Here is an 18,236-nt window from a genome sequence, read left to right on the forward strand (position 1 = left end):
GCTGCATCATACAGGGACTGTTTGGACTTAGAGAAGTACACATCATCAGTTATTGGCTACATCAGCGAGTGTGCAGATGACGTTGTGATCACTAAGTCTGTCACTATTCAACCTAACCAGAAGCCTTGGTTGAACTCTGAGGTCTGTTCGCTGCTGGAGGCTCGAAATGCTGCATTTAAATCTGGCGACAGAGTGTTACTCAAAGCGGCTAGGGCTAATTTAACCAGTGGCAATAGGAAAGCCAAATCAGCCTATGCCCTGAGGATTCAGGAGCATTTTGTGGACAAGGACCGGAGGCGGAGGTGGCAGGGCATAGAGATCATCACTGACTACAAGAGAAGAAACAATGGTGTTGATGATGGGAATGTGTCCCTGTCCAATGCGCTGGATGATTTCTATGCCCAGTTCGAGGCACTCAACACAACCCCGGCCATGAAAGCAGCATCTCCCCCAGGCGACCAGGTACTGTCCGTCTCCCTAGCTGATGTGAGAAGGACTCTGGCAAGAGTTAATACACAGAAAGCCGCAAGACGGCTTTCCCAGTAATGTGTTAAGAGAGACCATCTAGCGTAGGTCTTCACCGACATCTTTGACACTTCCCTGGCTTAAGCTGTTGTTCCAAATTCCTTTAAATCCACCATCATCACCCCAAGAAATCACCAGTATCCAGCCTCAATGATTATTGCCCCGTCGCACTCACCCCAGTCATTATGAAGTGCTTAGAGAGACTAGTCATGTCACACATCAAGGCCTCTATCTCACCCACATTAGACCCAAACCAGTATGCCTATTGCCACAAAAGACCCACCGAAGATGCCATTGCTGCTGCAGTAAGAGCCATCTGGAGGGTAAAAACTGTTATGTCGGAATGCTGTTCATAGACTTTAGTTCAGCATTCAACACCATCATCTCCAACAATTGGTACACAAGCTGTCCTCACTGGGTCTGGACACTCCACTATGCAACTGGATCCTGGACAAGGCTGCGAGGATTCATGGTAACCCTTCCTACATCATTATTCTGAACACTGGTGCACCACAAGGTTGTGGGTCTCATCACTAACAGCGATGAATCAGCCTACAGGGATGAAGTGGAGCGGCTTGCAGCCTGGTGTAAGGCCAACAATCTGTCTCTCAGTGTCGACAAGACCAAGGAGATGGTTGGAGATGAAGGGGACGGCCCGAGTCCTTCTGAGGTCGACAATCATCTTCTTGGTCTTGTCGACCTCAGCGGGACTCAGGCCGTCCACACTCCCCTGTGTATCGATGGTTCAACGGTGGAGTTAGTGCACCGCTTCAAGTTTCTGGGGGTGCATATCACCGAAAACCTCTCTTGGACCCACAATACATCACACTTAGTCAAAAAGGCACAACAGCGTCTCCACTTCTTGAGGAGACTGAAAAGAGACGGTCTTCCACCCCCCATCCTCACCAGTTTCTATAGGTGTGCCATCGAGAGCTTCCTGACATGCTGCATCACAATCTGGTATGGGAACTGCTCTGTCTCTAACCGGGGAGCTCTGCAGCGTGTGGTGAAGACAGCCCAGTCCATCACCAGGACTTCACTGCCCACCATCCAGAGCATCAACAACAAGCGGTGTGTCAGGAGAGCACTTAGCATCATCAAAGACCCCTCTCACCCTTTTCGCAGTCTCTTTAGACCCCTGCCTTCTGGAAGACGGTACCGCAGCCTGCGAGCCAGCACCACCAGGCTCTGGAATAGCTTTTTCCTGCAGGCCGTTAGACTACTGAATTCCAGACAGCACACAGACTGATCACCACCTGCTGAACAACCATCCACTGCTGTGCCATCACCACCATCTCACCGTAGTTTGCACTTGTCTCCCACTCCCCCCCACCACCCCTGTATTTCAGAATGCTTGTTTGCACGTTACTACTTACACTACTGTAAATACTCATTTATTCATTTATTTATTTATCTATTTATCTATTTATCTACTCTTTACATTGTTTTATTTTTACTTATATACCAATACTACCTCAACAGCTGCCACTGATTCTCGGTTCCCCCCTCGTGTGTGTTCTTTTGCGTTGTACTGTGACAATATGCTCATTTCTAGTGGATTGTGCACCTTGGGCCAGGAGAAAATCTATTGTGTTCCCTCTTGTAGATCTGCATAAGTGCAGAATGGCAGTAAAGTGAACTGAACTAAATCTGCTTTGTGGTGGAGCTGCTGGAAAATCAGGTGGTTGCATGCGTCAGTGCTGAATGAGGAAGCATTTTAGGGTGAAAAATTCAGTGGGAAGTCAGTAATAAATGTTTAAGATTGCATGTGTTTACTAACCATTTTACTTTTACAAAACACTTAAATGGTAAAACTCTTGACTCATATTTGCTTTTTAAATCTTCCACTCTATTTGTCCTATAAGTGAAAATGTCATCTAAATAAGTGATTTTAATCCACTACCCCAGCTAGGGTCTAGGACTTTGTGACTCTGTTCCCTTCAGGGGTGGACAAGCAATCACAGAGACATTTCCTGCAGAATACTGGAATACTGCTGTTTGTAAAATCACACACATGGGTTTCTAACAGTGGGCAGGCAGTGCAGAATAATCACTTATTACACAGTGCTTCAATCAGACCTATCTCTCAGTCCCTGAGCTATTCTCGCGACAGTTAGAGAAGCATTTTGCGCTCCAATGGCTACTGGGAAAAAAGAAGAATTTAAGCAAAAGTAATTTAATGACAGGAGGCCATTTAGCCCATCAGGCTTGTGCACTTCTCTGGAGATTTTTTTGTTCAAGCACCATTTCTCTGGAAGCCCCAGTGTGTTGGCACCTATAATGTGTGTTTTCTTTAACACCTGTCCCTCAGAGAATTCTGTGAGGATGAGTGTGTGTTTTTGATTGTTTTACACACTGGATCCTTCCATCTGAATGCCCCTCAAGATCATTCCCTTCAGCATCCCAGTAGTGTGGCCTCCTTGCACAATAAATTAAACAGCCATTCCCTGAAATCTATTCATTTCCCTTACGCAATCACACACAAGACTGCTACACTTAATCTACTCGCCTAAAGACCTCAAATCTAAAGGCCTTGTGAGGGATAATCAAGCATGCTGTGTGTTACAATGCTCAATTTCAAATGATTAGTCTTGTGAAACCATGCAGTGAACCATTATAGTTTTGTTTTTAAAAATACTTTTGTTTTCAGTGCTTTTCTTTCAGTACATTTTTAAATGTTTTTGCTTAAACTATTTAACATTTATGAATTATTCTTTGATCTAGAGTATACAATTCTGAAGCAAGCATGATGCCAGTGCCATGAGAAAGTACACACTGGAATATAATAAGTAAAAGAAACGGCAGTTTTAAAAATACTTGTAGTGTATATCGGGCATTAGTACTTCTGTAAGTGTTAATCTTCTTCAGTCCTTTTCTCTGCCATCACAAATATTTTTCTCAGAGAATACTGAAACTGCTGGAATATTATTTCTTATTTTATTTATACTTGTACCTACTGTATACATTCTCTCATATACCACAGTGTTTCTCAGTCATGGTCCTTGTTCTGGATAAGGACCACTGTGTTTGCTGATTATTGTTCCAAATGCGCCTCTAATCAATTGGTGTTCATCAATGCACAAACAATAATTGATTGGCTTGTTTGTTTATTGTGTGGTATTTTTCTACACTCAGTCAGCATAATCAATTTGCAAATAAAGAATATGATCCCCAGTTTATTACTAAACATCTCTAATAGGTTAACAATCGCTGATGAAGAGACACAGGTGGAGATGACAACATTACAAGTTACAGTACTTTCTAGCAAACATACCTGAATTAGTTCAAGTACAGTAGGTAGCTGCGCCAGCATGCGTAGGCTGCAAAATGTAAAGGTTTATTCCATGCTGAAAAGAGAAGAAAAGAAACTCAAGCTTTCGGTAACATATCTGAATGTATTGTACGGCAAGCCAAACTATCTGTCTGAGAACTGTCTAAATCTTTTTAAGATATCTTTAAATATTAACATGAACTAGATATACAGTATTATTAAATCCTTTAAATACTTGGCATATGAATGAAGGGATTTCTGAAACTCAGGAATTGGCACAGGGTTGATACCAATTACAAACCCATAAAAAACTATAAAACATTTTAAGGCCTTAAAGAAAAAAACAATTTAAAACACACTTCCAACAGAAAATTGAAATCCATGTGCCTGTTATTAGGAACATGACTGGAGCAAAATGCAGGGCTCAGAACTACATGCATGGAAAAAATTAAAATTAGAACAACAATACCATACCAGGATGGAGAAATTAACAATAATCTTTGTTGGAAAAGTCGTGAATTTATAGTACAAACAATATGCACTTATGCAGAGAGTTCCCAGTAGCCAGCTGGCATGATGTGTTTTTCCAGCTGCTTAGTTCTGAGTCAACATTTACAGTATCTGTTAATCACCTGCTCACCAATCACTGTTTGAAAATAGCCTTTGTTCAAATAATGTTTTATTTGCTTACTGTTACAATTTTAATGCAAAATAATTACCAGATTGGCTTCATAATCCCATTATAGTGTCTTGCAAATGTATTGGATGCTTTCACAATTTGCATTTTGCATTGCTTTAAAGTCAGTAGTCATGAAACTGTAGCAACTGAAGTACCAGTTCATATATGATATGTACACAACCCCCAAAAAAATAAAAAAGTAAAATTTATGATTGCGTTATTACTCCAAACCTAAATCAATTTTAAAAACCTATATACAGTATTGTACAGTACATTACAGCAGTCCAGTCCAGTCCAGTGGGGCACTGTGAGTCCTGACCTTGTCCTACTATATTTATGCTTTGTGCAATATGGCATGAGGGATGTTTCTGTGTGGACATAAAGGCTTTGTCTCTCATGACGTCTCCCACCAGAAGACACTCCTCACATCATCTTTTGCTGCCACACCCAGGAAGATCTGCAAACTGTGTTGTGCAGTTGTGCAGATCTGCAGTGTCTCTTAAAGGAGTAGACATCTGAGTGACCTTCATCACTGTGCATGCCTGTTCAAACACTCACGGTGTCTAAAGATAGGAAAGTGCTTCTAGCTTTGTTAGCCAGATACATCCTCGGAAGTCACTGAGAGTTCTGGTTTTACCACTCTATTATGTCAAGGTTCGCCTGAGCTCTCAGAATACATCAGAATCCACATCAGTGCTTTTACTGCCTATTGAAGTTTGTGTATACAGACTCTGTGTTGACACATCATTTACATCTTCATAACAAAATGGGGAAACAAAATAACAATCAATGGTAAGATATACATTGTAGTTAAAAGAGTAGAATTTAAATTACAGGTTGATAAGTTATAATTGTTTTCGGTGCTACTGAGGCCTCATTCAGAATATTGTGTACAACTATGATCACCATATTATAGAATATATAGGATTTATTTTCCTTTGTAACCTTAACAACCTTCTTGTAATTTTTTAATGTAAACACTGAAGTATAGGTCAATCTAATCCTTGTACTGTATATATAAGACATTTAACTAATATTTGTACACCTTTCTCAGCACTTGATTGCACTACCGAGCTTTCTTGCTGTCAGGAACAGTTCTTTACGGACCCTATGCAGACGACACAATCCGGGGTTGAGTGAGGAAACACTGGGGAAAAGTCATGCAGGATACGTGAATAAAAACAGGGGGGCGTGTCCATGGAGTGCTGGTGGTTGGGGGAGGTGTGAGCGAGGCAAACAATCCAGGGTTGAGTCCAAAGAGAAATCCAAAAACAAGGCATAAGTCCAAGGCCAGGCGATCCATCCGAGACAGAAGATTAAAAACCAGAATCGGGTCGGGACCGGCAGGGGGAACAGGAACAGAAGCTTAAAAGCATAACAGAGCCAGACACATCCAGGTCCCGGGATGATGCTCGCATGATGCATGAACCAATGCAGAGCCCAGGTTAGCGTCAGCGTCTGGCTTTTAAGGGGGAACTGAAAAGAGGGCTGGAATAGGGAACAGGTGCGGGAGATGAAACAAACAAGGAAGGGCTGGAGCACCCTTAAGAGGAGGGGTTTGCGATCGTGACACTTGCTGTACTGATCACCATTGCCAGTTGTAACATGTCTTATTCTGAGTTATATTGAGATAATGTTGACTTTGAACAGATAAACACATTCCAGTCCTGCTCATGTTTGAACAATCCCCGTCTCACCCTCCACTGCCCTCTCTCTTTGTCTCCCTATGCAGCAACTACACTGCTCTCATAGGAGTTTGGATCTACGGATTTTTTGTCATGGTCCTGCTTGCCCTGGACTTCCTGTACTACTCTGCAATGAACTATGAAATGTGCCGGTACTACCTGGCCAAGTGGGGCTTCGGAGGGCGGTGGCTGAAACAGGCGCGGAGTCAGTGGAACAGTCCAGTACAGGGAGAGAATCAGCCATCCCTCCAGACAGCCCATCAGACCCCACAGCCCAGACACAGCCTCAGAGCGGAAGCAGCCAGTCCCACACTCATGTCCTTCCACACCACGACAGCCTGGTAAGAAGCCCTAGAAGGTCTCACCTCATGCATTAAAAGTGCTATTATTTCGAGGAAAAACTAGCAATACAGTAGGTGCTGAACGCAATGTTGATACAGTACCAAATGCAAGAGCTTTAGCTTCACTTTTGTTACTGTACATGAAAGTTCCACTGTAGCAGGAATGCAAGAGTCAATGTTATGATTCTAAGACTATTAACTTTATGAATTCACTTCTCATTCCTTTGCGTACTCTGACTTAGGAGCAACATTTCTATGCAAAATTAACCTTTACACTGATAAGCCAGTATTCATCTATAATAACAAAGGATTATTTATTCAAAGCATTGCCAGATTTAAGTTTCTTTCTTTAAAAAAGGAGCTAATTGAAGACAAAGGCCAAACTTTGGAGGCACACACTGTATTTTTTCTTCCAGAATTAGAGGGCAGCTGTAACTACATTTACATTGTGCAATTAATTAATTCTAAAAGACTGCTATTGTTAGAATATAAAAGATATCCAACCAAATGGAAGATGTATATTGAAAAGAACTGAGTGCATGAATGCATTACACCATACTTCTTTGACACACATTGTAATGAGAGTGTGATTTATATGACTTTCCTGGAATTCATTAAGAAATACATACAGTATCTTGTTAGCTTCCATTGCAGATAAGTTGCCATGGCATGCACAATGGAATGCACACTATTGGATATGCAATGTGAAAGCAATAGTATTTCATCCAGTGCTTTTTCAGTATGTTATACCTGTGGTTAATTTGCTGGTCCAATCATAGGATTCACTTGAGTGATCAATACAGGTCTGGAGAGCCCAGATTGAGAAGAAGAAGTTAATGTTACTTAACCAAATGAACTTATTCATTCTGATGTAGCAAACTGAAGCTTGGTAACAGCCCCCTCCTTCCTGATAGTAAATTAGACAAACCTGCCTTGATTAGCTAATTTGCCTCCTGTGGAATGGAGCCAGAAAAAGGATACATATGATTGGCCCTGTGCATGATTGGAGAATCCTCAGGAAGAAGTTAGTATATAAGCAGTCAAGTGCAGTGAGCAGGGAGGTGTGTAAGATCCTACAGTTCAGGGAGGGTGAATGTGTTAGTGGCATCTGGAATTGTAGAAAGTTTAGATAGAGGAGTGTTTATTCAACTTCTGTGTTTTAAAATCTGCAGCCATCTGGCAGTCCTACAGTACCTCCAGTTTAGATTTGAAAAGTTAGAAAGCTAAAATGGAGACTTGCAAGGATTTTGTTTTGGATTGGATTCAGCAAGATGGATCCAGGGTGAATTTATCATTTTTAGTATGTACTGTATTCCTGGATTAGTTTGGATTCTCCATAGTCTCTATGGAGTAGTAGACTGACTGGGTGTTGAGTTAAGCCTCTGTGGAGAGAATATGTGCTTTGCTGTAGATGGGAGAGCCCGCCTGAGTGTGGCAGGGGTTTCGGGGAAGGAAAAGATAAGGAGTGTTTCACTATGCAACAGAAATGTAGAACTAAGAGGGGTCTGTTCTAGCTCTTCCAGTAGGATACAGAGGACTGAAGAGTTCTTCCATAGGAGAAGAGGAACTGAAGATCTTTTGATGACTAACACCTCTAATATAATACTACTACCTCATTCATACATCTGTAGATTTCCATTATTGTGTATATATATACTGTGGAGAAACATGGGATTATACTTTATTTATGGATATACATAAGGAGAAACAAGCTCTTAAAATATACTGTATGCCCACTCATTTTAATATTGTTCTGATATACAGTGGATTTATTTTTGTGAACTATAGTGTCACTTTTAAATATCAATGAAGGCAGGTCAGAGGATTTTAGCAATTTCATTGATACAGTATATATCCATTCTAACCTAAGTGACTGAATTCAGAATCATAAATGAAGATATACATCCCTTACTCACTTGAGGAGTACAGTTTTTGCAACTCTTTGAACAGTAATAGGGGCCTCCAGAAGCAAAGAACAGCTGGGAAGAGAGTTATGACCATCTAAAGCCATAGCCCTGCAGGAACTAGAAAACCTAGGAGACATCAGCCAGATGGCCAAAATCAACACCCATAAATGAAATTCCATTGTAACCCCAACACAAAGATTAAACAACCCCAGTAACTCCAACATTTCTGCAGATTTAATTAATTCAACCAAATTAACATTCCTACACAGATGACACCATCCATAACTGCTCTGGTTATGCATTGAATTTCCCTTCATTTCACCATTAACAAGGAACAAAACAAGCTCTAATATAATTGCCTTTAAACCATAGAAATAATTAGAAAAAAGTTATGTCAGAGGTCATTGTTAGGTCTAAAAACAAAGGTCTTTGTATAACAAGTACTGTAGGAAAAAAGTTGCATTTTAACTCAAAAACCCAATAATTACATGTACATTGTCTGCATTGTCTATCTTTCCCAGGATGTATTTCCCTAGTGGCGAGATAAAGCAAGTGATCTGGGTTTTCCTAAAAACAGGGCCCCATTATGGAAACCAGAGACAAGTGGTATCATTCTGTCACGTGATCATTAAAGATCACATGATGCAGATTGTAGTGGTGTGGGTGTAAACCTCATGAAGTGCTAAATTCCATTTTGGACTTACACAATCTGTCCTAACTATATTCCCCCCTAAATTCCATTTGTAAAGTAGTCTTTCTCTTCTCCAAATGATCTGCTGTGCAGTGTTGCAAATGGTGTATAATATCATCAATCTGTCATCCAGGGTAGTGCTGCACTTCAGCAGTGGATATTGTTACTATTTTCTTTTTTTTCTGTCTTTTTGTTTCTTTTAAGAATTATGAGCACCTACTTAATGGCCAAAATCTGTATGCAGCACAACTTGAAAACACAGACAAGGTACTGTGTCTGGGTGACATACAGAATAAGGTAGAGTGAAAGTTCAAAAGGGAGGGCAGAGATATTAATAGAGGTGCACACAGTAGGCGCCATAAGAGTAATTTAGGGAGAACTGAATATTTTGAAGCAGAATCCTGTCACTGAAGGCAGGGAGGAGAAGTGTGTGCCCACCCCCACCCCCCAGTATAAGATGTGTACGTGAAGGAAAGGTCATGAGGAGTTCAAATAGTTACAGATGATGACAGGGTGACTCTGGACGTGTTTCAATCTGGAGGAGCAGAAGAGGGTTAGGAGGATATAAGAGGGGAAAAATTTAGGGCAATAAGGCAGAAGAACTGCATTGCAGGAATGTGTGGGATGGAAAGTTACAAATAGCTAAGGTGATAGTATGCAAGTGAACAGACGGCAATAGAAGTTGTTGTCCACCACTCCTTAGTAAAAGTGATTACTGTAGGAGAGCTATGGGCTTAGCTAAAATCTGTGTGGTACTCATGAAAGGTGAGCCCACCAAACAGATGATGAGATCAAGAGTAATGGACAAAGTTCATTTTAGAAAAAGCGAGACAGAAATCAGAGATTGTCAGGTGTTTGTAAGGGATGGGGTTGGCAGACTTTAGGGTAATGGGAAAAAGAGCCACAGTTTTCAGCTCTGGAACAAACACAGGAAGGTTGATGATGCAGAGGAGAAGGGAGAACAGGTTAATGTTCATACCTGCGATTAGTTGTTCATTAGGGGAGAGGCTGAGGGAGAGAAGGAGGCGTTCTGGGACTCTGGTCCACCAGTGGCATGTGGACCAGAACAGGTGAAGCGACCACAGGGGATGAAATCAGAAAAAAGAGAGGAAGTCAAGGTCTGACACTGTGCCAGGCCGGACACCAGCATGGTGTCTTCTTCTTGCAGATCAGACACATGCATCTATAACAGTTATCTACAACCAGTATGGGTCCACTTTGTACTTCAGGATGGAACTTGCCAATTGTTCACCTAATTCATACAGTAGCTACTGTTAGTTATCGTGATAGATTATTTTAAGGGTGTCACTTCTGTTGACAATTTAACGTCTTCACTTTTTTCTTTGCCTTTTTATTGGCAGTCCATAATGTTGTTGCTATCTACTGCGACTGTTGACATGGTGGGCCCACAGCATCGACATTTCAGATATTAACATCATTTTTCAACACATACTACTACTTGCTGTCTTCCATTAATTCCTCCAGACAGGAAGTACAGAACCTTAATTTACATTATATCCAACCTAACTGTTGTTACCTAGGAGACAAAATAAGAAGTGTGTGTGTAAAATGTAATATGTTGATGTTGGATCATTCCTTTAGAACAGAGTGTTTAAACAATCATTAAAATCATTCCAGAAATGTAAAATAATTATTTAGAAGTACATTATTCCCTTTTTATGCTGATTTATTGCTTGTATGCATTTACTTATAATATATAATATATAAATAACAATATACTATAAGACAGAGAAAAGAACAGTCTCCAATAGTGTAGACTATTCTGAGGCTATGGCACAAAAGAGCAGTAAGTAGGAAACGGCACAAGTCTATCTGGGGATGGAGACCCACTCATTGAAGAGCAAGAAAGAGCAAGATGCAATTACGAAACTGTTACCCAGGGAAAAAATACTATTGAAAAAAATAAAAAGGAAATTATGCATAGTGACTGTACTAAATAGCTTTTCTATTACTGGCTATTTCCAGGTAATTTTCTTGTCTTAGAAAAATGTGCTGGAACTGCTTTGAAGTGAAAGTTTTTTTTGTGAGCTCGTGTCTCAGTGCTACATTCTTTAAAGTATTCAAAACATCTCTCCATGGGAAGTGAAATGAAAGAATTATTGTGATGAAGTGTGTGAGAGTAAATAGTTATTCTCAAAGTGATTAGCTCATATACTCCATGCCCAGTTTTGTTACACAGCAATATTGCAGAGAGAAGGGAGTGTTGTACTATATATACATTGGTTTAACACTTAGGGGTTTGAAAGTGATAAACAAAAATACACACCTACTACAATAAAAAAGTGTCTATACCAGTGGTCATGTCGTTGGTAATCTCAGAAATTTTAATTAAAGGAGCTCTCGGCAGACAACAAGAATGTTCAGACTTCATTGAACTTGGGACAATTGGACAAGCAGTGTGGACATATGGCATTCAAACAATTGAAGCCTCTGTTCAAATTACATCCTATTAGCCTGCCTATTCATCTCCTTTTCAATTCTTCACTCCATAATCTCCAGTTTTAGCTATACTATATGTTATGTTATCTTTTCTGCTATCTCAGCTACTACTTTTGCTGCCCTTACTTATCTTATTGACATTATGATAATATATAGTATTACGATTCTGCTAATGATGATGATAATGCTGATAAATTACATTTTTAGCAATACCAACAGAAACGACAGAGACCTTTAGCCCAATGATACTAAACCTGTGGCCCTTCCAGTAAGCTTTGTTGCACAGTCTCTTTAATTATTTAGTTGGTGATTAACAGGATCAAGATACCAATCAAAGAGTTGGTTACAACAAAAAACTGCAGTGGAGTGGTTTGGAAGGACTGCAGGTTGAGTGTCCTTAACATAGTTCATCAATTATAAATGCCGCTGTCCACTTGCAGTAGCACCACAGCATGAAAAGTAACTCTTGTACCTTTGGCTTCAGACTACATACTCTTTTACAGAGAAAGCACATCATAAATTCTGCATAGAATTCCAGACAAATCCATCTGTTCTTAATAACCTCTAATTTCTGTTTCAATTGCCTTTGATGAAAGTCAGTACTTGGAAATCTGTCAGATTGTAAAGTCTGATTATTCCTTTTTTGTTGCTACTTTTTTTTCTATGAAATAAAAAAACTCTCCATTTCTCCATGTTTCACATTCAAGCAACATATAATTTGAAATGACAGAAACAAATAAATTAATAATGCATAGTACATATTACAGATTTTAAAAAACAACAAATGTTTTGCTTTATATATTTTTCAGCAGTAATCAGAGAATGATCAAAAGGCCCCACAAATAAAAAATAATTACAGTCTGTCTATTTGACTGTGGTAGTGGATATGGGGCAGGTGGATCTCAATGGCATAGTTTAGACTATGTGTGACCTTCTGTGGTCCTGGAGATGTCACATACAGTTCTTTCCGGGCCCTATGCGGACGACACGATCCAGAATAGTGAAGACACAAGGGGGAAAATGGTCATGCAGGAGAAGGGTCAGGAGACGGGGGGGCGTGTCCATGCAGTGCAGGTGTCCAGGGGAAGTGAATCCAGGCGAACAATCCATATAGGAAATCCAAACGGGTAAACAGAAACAAGGGCTGAAGTCCATAGCCAGGCGATCCATCCGGAGGGGGGGAACAGGAACCGGGTCGGAACCGGCGAGGGAAACCAGGAACTAGGAACAGAAAGTTAAAAGCATAACGGAGCCAGACGCAGCAGGACCCCGGGCTCTCACGATACGGAAATCAATGAGGAACCAGGAGTAAGGTCCGCGTCTGGCTTTTAAGGGGGAGCAGGATTAGGGACCAGGTGCAGACAATGGGGCATAACAAGGAAGGGCTGGAGCGCCCTTAAGAGGAGGGGTTAGCAATCATGACAGGAGAGCTCCAGTCCAGCATGTTTTAAAGATCGCTCATATCACTCTCATACAGTATCTCAAAAGACATGGATCAATTAATTTCAATAACCTTTGAAACACTCATCTTTTGACTAGTCACAGGCAACACAGCTCCATTCTAGAGATACAGGCCCAATCGAAGGAGAGACACAACTTTTATGGGCAGTATCACACAAATGCAAATGGACACTGAGAGGCGAGCTCTGGTATGACCCTTCCATAGGTTGTGCTCAGATAATGTGTTGTATTTTGGGAATCTCAATGAAAATCAGCTGGTAACACGATCGAGGCTCAGACCCGTGGTCATAAGATGCCACCTACGATGAAGCAAGTATGGTAAAATGCAAGTTTAAAATTGATGACATTTGAATTCTGATTGAGATGGACTGATCTGATTTTGTGGTGTCGTCAGGAAAGACTGGTGTGCCTTCAGAGCAGTTCCTCATCCTAGTTTGCAAACATATGAGGTTTAGCAGCACATCTACTCAGGTTTATTCAAGAAAGTTTTTGCACAAGGGTACAAGGTTTGTAAAGAGCTTCATAAAACTGGTACAAGAAAAGATTTAGCCAAAATTTAAAAAATGTTATCCTGTCTGTAAAGTTCAGGCTATATTTTTAAATGTTGTGTATTTCAACAGGATTAGCCATTTTTGTTATTTATCTTGTAAAAACAAAGTTTTATTTAATTCAAAAGTGGAGGTTATAATTGAATTTGCCAAAGTCGGAGTGGGTTTGCAAAGATCACTTCAATATACTAATACAAAGGGAATAGTTGTGTATTGTTAATGGTGATGAAGAATTCATGACAAGTGAATAAGAGTTTAGAGGTTTATTCTCTTTATTTAGGCCTATTGGTAAGAGAACAGATTTAAAAATACAAATTATCAGACATATAGAAGTAAATATTTCTTATTGCTATCACTGAGTGAATCTTATTTGTAAAATGTACCTGACTAGATTTTATTTTTGCAACAAGAATTCCTTTTTTCTGTTCAGATCTTTGTTCCTAAAGATCTTTTCCCATATGCTCCAAATTTCCTCCTCTTTCTTCATTTCAGTGGAGACAAAAGGGGCACTTTTCCCTCTGTGGACTTAAATACATGGGAAGCTGTTTAGACTGTGCTTTGGGATCTGTTTCATGTCAACTTTCTGTTGTAATGCCAGAACCTTTGCTTCAATTAGTATTGTGTGCTCCTTATTCCGTTTCTAAGCAATTTACATTTTTTCACTAGTTTCTCACATCATTCGCAATGGCTAAAATCTTTTTTATCATCAGTAGCACATCCCACCCAGGAGCAAGGCAGACTAAAATGAGTGTTCAGTGAGTCCCTCTGTGTCCTTGGATCCTCTTAAAACCTAGTACTGTAATCTTGTGCAATGTACTTCTCAGCTACCAGTACCGAGAAAACACAACTCAACTAAGAGATCTGCATCTGCCATCACCTGTGTCTGCTTCATACAAGGTAGTTATTCAAAGAGATACTGTACAACCACCCCTCTAACCCCTAAAGCCAGTTATTCATCTGAGCCTGGCTTTATTCAGTTAGAGTAGTTACACAGACATCTATTGGGATCTGACATCCAAATCCTGATTCCAGCTCACTATCTGATTAAGTATGCTGTCGTATTAATGCTGAATATGGCATATTTTCTATTTATGATTAATGAGTAGAAATATCTGTTTTTTAAATCAGGACACAAAGGTCATTTTAATAGACTCATTACTTTTAACACATTGCTCAAAATCAGAATATCAGATGTCTAAATTCAAGCTTCTTGTGCAACATACTAAGAATTTTGTTTTCAATACGCATGTGTTGTTTTCACTAGATTTTAATGTTTGCATTTTTAGACGCTTGTAGACGCTTGCCTTTTTGCTTTTGATTTCTAATGTCTTTAACTTATGCACTTATCAGAGGCATACATCAGGTCAGAGGGCAATCACTAATCTGTTGTTTTGCTTGTTATTTTTTTAACACTCAAAAAATGCACAATATGAGCAGAGTGTTAGTTGTCTAATGCACTGTGGTGCAAACACTCACAATCTCAATGGCTTGGAGATATTTAAGGACTGGAACTGAATTTCAGAGACATTAAACAGCTGTAAATATAGCACAACAAAGGCATCCAAGCAGGACAAAGTTTCTTCCATCAGATCATTCACATGTTTATATCATTTTGCTTTATAGCTCCTTTGGAATTGTTACTCCAAGGGTCAGCAAAAAAAGCCTTTCAGATTTTATTTTCAGCAATGGTAAAATAACTTAGATTGTATGAGAGGAAAAAGAAGAATATCAAATCCTAAACACAGTTAATTAGAGAGAGAATTATAGCTGATCGTCCTGTTGGGTTCCATTGAACAATTTAGTAACTATGTTCAGTATCAGTCTACACAATTTATTGGACAGTTGCTAAAGGAGATGAGCAAACAGAAACAATTAAAAAAACTGAGGACAAAACTATAGTTATTGCTGTCAATTACATTTTCTAAACAATTTGACTTGCGTACTATAAATGAGAACATAGGATGAATGGGTTTATCAAAGTTAGAAGACTGGCAGTTTCAAAGAGCTGTTCATGTTAGGGATAGTTTTTTTTTTGTCCTTCTTTTTTGTTTTAGTCAGTGCCTGGTCTTAGCAAAGCCACAAGTTACAGTTCATAGCAGACTTCCTAACGAGAGGATGTTGTTTAAATGGTTCCTGGTCGCCACTTAATCCCAGAAACTATAAACCGAATCAGTTTAATCTAGTAAAAACTATGAAAACCATATCTGTTTTTTTAAAACATCCTTCTTTTGTTTTGGTCTCTACAAGTTGCCTGTCATCAGTCCCATCCTTTGTTTGGAAAGGGTGCAGGCATCACTTTCCTTTTTGGGTTAGAAAAGAAGATATTTCTGCCTCAAACCTTCCTTGCTTTTTATTTTAGTAAAAAGGAAGCAATCTCTTATTTAGTCTGTGGAAGCCACACATTTTAGCTCATGTAAAATTGCTCCTGTGTAGCCCCTTTTCAGCATGACAGGATTTTTTCTCTGTCAGGATCTCCGTGACAGACCCCTGGGCCAAACCTTTTAATCTAATTTGAAGCTGATGCACTCAGTCTTCCAAGCCTAGTAAATTAATTATGCTCTGCCATGCAAAACAATTTCAGCTTCCATGCTTATTTAAATATTAGGGAAGAGCGCTCTAATACTGTATAATATATGCTTCAGTTCTTGTCTGATTGTTATGTAGGAAAATACGCTGCACTTCCTGACTCTCTTATAACCTTCCATTGTCTCAATCCCACTAAATAACAGCTATGATAATGGTAAAAGTAAAACAAATCCATTTAATTTTGACTAAGTTTCTTGTTTTAACATTTTATGTTGATTATGAAATAATTTCACACTTCGATGAATTAAAAGAAGCTGTGTTATACATGAGAGAAAGAGAACAAATAATAACTTGGACCCTTGCTTTTCCTGTTAATGTCATTACAACCCAAAACAAAAGCTAAAAATGTGACACAAATGCACAAGCGAAAATGAAAATGAAAAAAGGGAACTGAGATGTAAGTTACAATATTAATTCTTTTTTAAAAAAAAAATATTTTAGAGAACAAAACAAAACCATTTTACATATAAACCACCATTATTCAGCCTTACATCACAGGCAAAAATTCCTGTTGTTCCTCTAGTATTTTACAATTATATAACTTTTTAACAAAACTATATACATTCAAAAGAATAGAGATGTATACATTTATGAATATGAAAAGGGAGGAGACTATGTAAATGTACCTTATTAAATTTAAGTTATTTTGTATCTCAACAAAATCTGACCTTAAAGGTTTAATGTACTGAACCCATCTAGACCAATATTTGACAATTTTTTTCATTTGTCATTTTAGTGAAAATGTTATTTTTTCCATTATATATATTTCCTTTATTAATTCAATCCAATCATTCATTGTTGGTAAATCTGGGAGAAGTCACTTTCTTGTTATAGCTTTCTTCCCTGCTGATATAAGGATTTCATACAAATATTCATCAGTTCCCCTCCAATCAAAATCCAGTTTACCAAAATACAAAGCCTCAAGTGTAAAGAGTACCTTCCTTTCAAATATAGTTTCCAGGGCCTCATGTAACTCCTTCCAGAAAAGCCTTATTTTAGGGCAATTCCAGAATATATGCCAATGATTACCTTGGTTTCCGCACTGTCTCCATTATTTAGACTTTTTCTCAATATGGTGCGCCTTCTGACTCGGAGTAATGAAAAATCGAACAATGTTTTTCCAGCAAATCTCTCTCCATAAATGTGAGTTAGTACATCTGAGTTGAAATTCACAAATTTTAAGCGACTCTTCATTCGAAATTCTAACTTCACTTTCTTTCACCCATTTCTTTTTTTACTGTATATACTATATAGAATATGAATTATTTTCCATAACACTTTTATATAATCTAGATATAATACCTTTACCTAATTCTGATTTGTAGGCTTCTGTAACTATTTTCACTGTCCCGTCATTAACAATATCTAAGTCTCCCCTTATAATCTCCTTATTAAATTAGTGGCGCATTTGAAGATAGCTATAAAAATCGGAATTCTCCAAATTGTGTTTCTCCTTCAAATACTGAAAAATTTGTAACTGATTCTTATCCATTATATTACAAAATGCAGTTATTCCTTTTGTGATCCAAATTTTAAATCTATTATCCAATTTATTTGGTCTAAACTCTAGGCGCACCATCTGAGTATCTTTACTGCCTCACCGAAATTATACTCTTTTGTGATCGTATTCCATGTCCTTAGTTGAAACTTTATCCATGGATTGAATATTTTTTCAGTAATTTTGTCTAAATTCCTAATACCTAATAATGCCCGAATTGGGAGGCTATTTACAAGGGATAATTCAATATCTTTCCATCTGGCTTGATATTCTGGATTACAAGAATTAATGAGAGGTTTAACTTGAGATGCATAATAATAATCTTTCAAATTTGGTAAAGCCATACCCCCTTTATCTTTTGAAAGTTGCAATGTTTTGAATCTAATTTTAGGTTTTCTCCCCTGCCAAATAAACCTAGAAATCATCTTATCCCATTCTGAAAATTGTTTTGCAGAGACGTCTACAGGGAGAGCTTGAAATAGGAAGAGTAATCGGGGCAGTAGATTCATTTTTACAGATTCAATTCTAGAACTGAAACCTCATAAAGGGGATTAGGTTCCATTTCAATATATCTGCTTTAATTT

General features: G+C 38.8%; 1 protein-coding gene across 5 annotated transcripts in view; it reads left to right on the forward strand.

Moving 5' to 3' along the window:
• shisal1a (shisa like 1a) overlaps positions 1-18,236 on the forward strand; it is a 98,955-nt gene that overhangs the window by 51,966 nt on the left and 28,753 nt on the right. For 4 of the 5 annotated variants that reach the window (XM_088645745.1, XM_088645742.1, XM_088645743.1 and 1 more), the window contains one exon: positions 6,208-6,501. In XM_088645745.1, the coding sequence (XP_088501871.1) occupies positions 6,208-6,501 (294 nt within the window). Of the gene's footprint in view, positions 1-6,207; positions 6,506-18,236 lie in introns of those variants that run through there. The other variant, XM_088645744.1, reaches the window with a different exon arrangement.

Source organism: Lepisosteus platostomus, chromosome 9 (assembly GCF_059453375.1).
Source record: "Lepisosteus platostomus isolate fLepPlt1 chromosome 9, fLepPlt1.hap1, whole genome shotgun sequence".
In the NCBI taxonomy this organism is placed as follows: domain Eukaryota; kingdom Metazoa; phylum Chordata; class Actinopteri; order Semionotiformes; family Lepisosteidae; genus Lepisosteus; species Lepisosteus platostomus.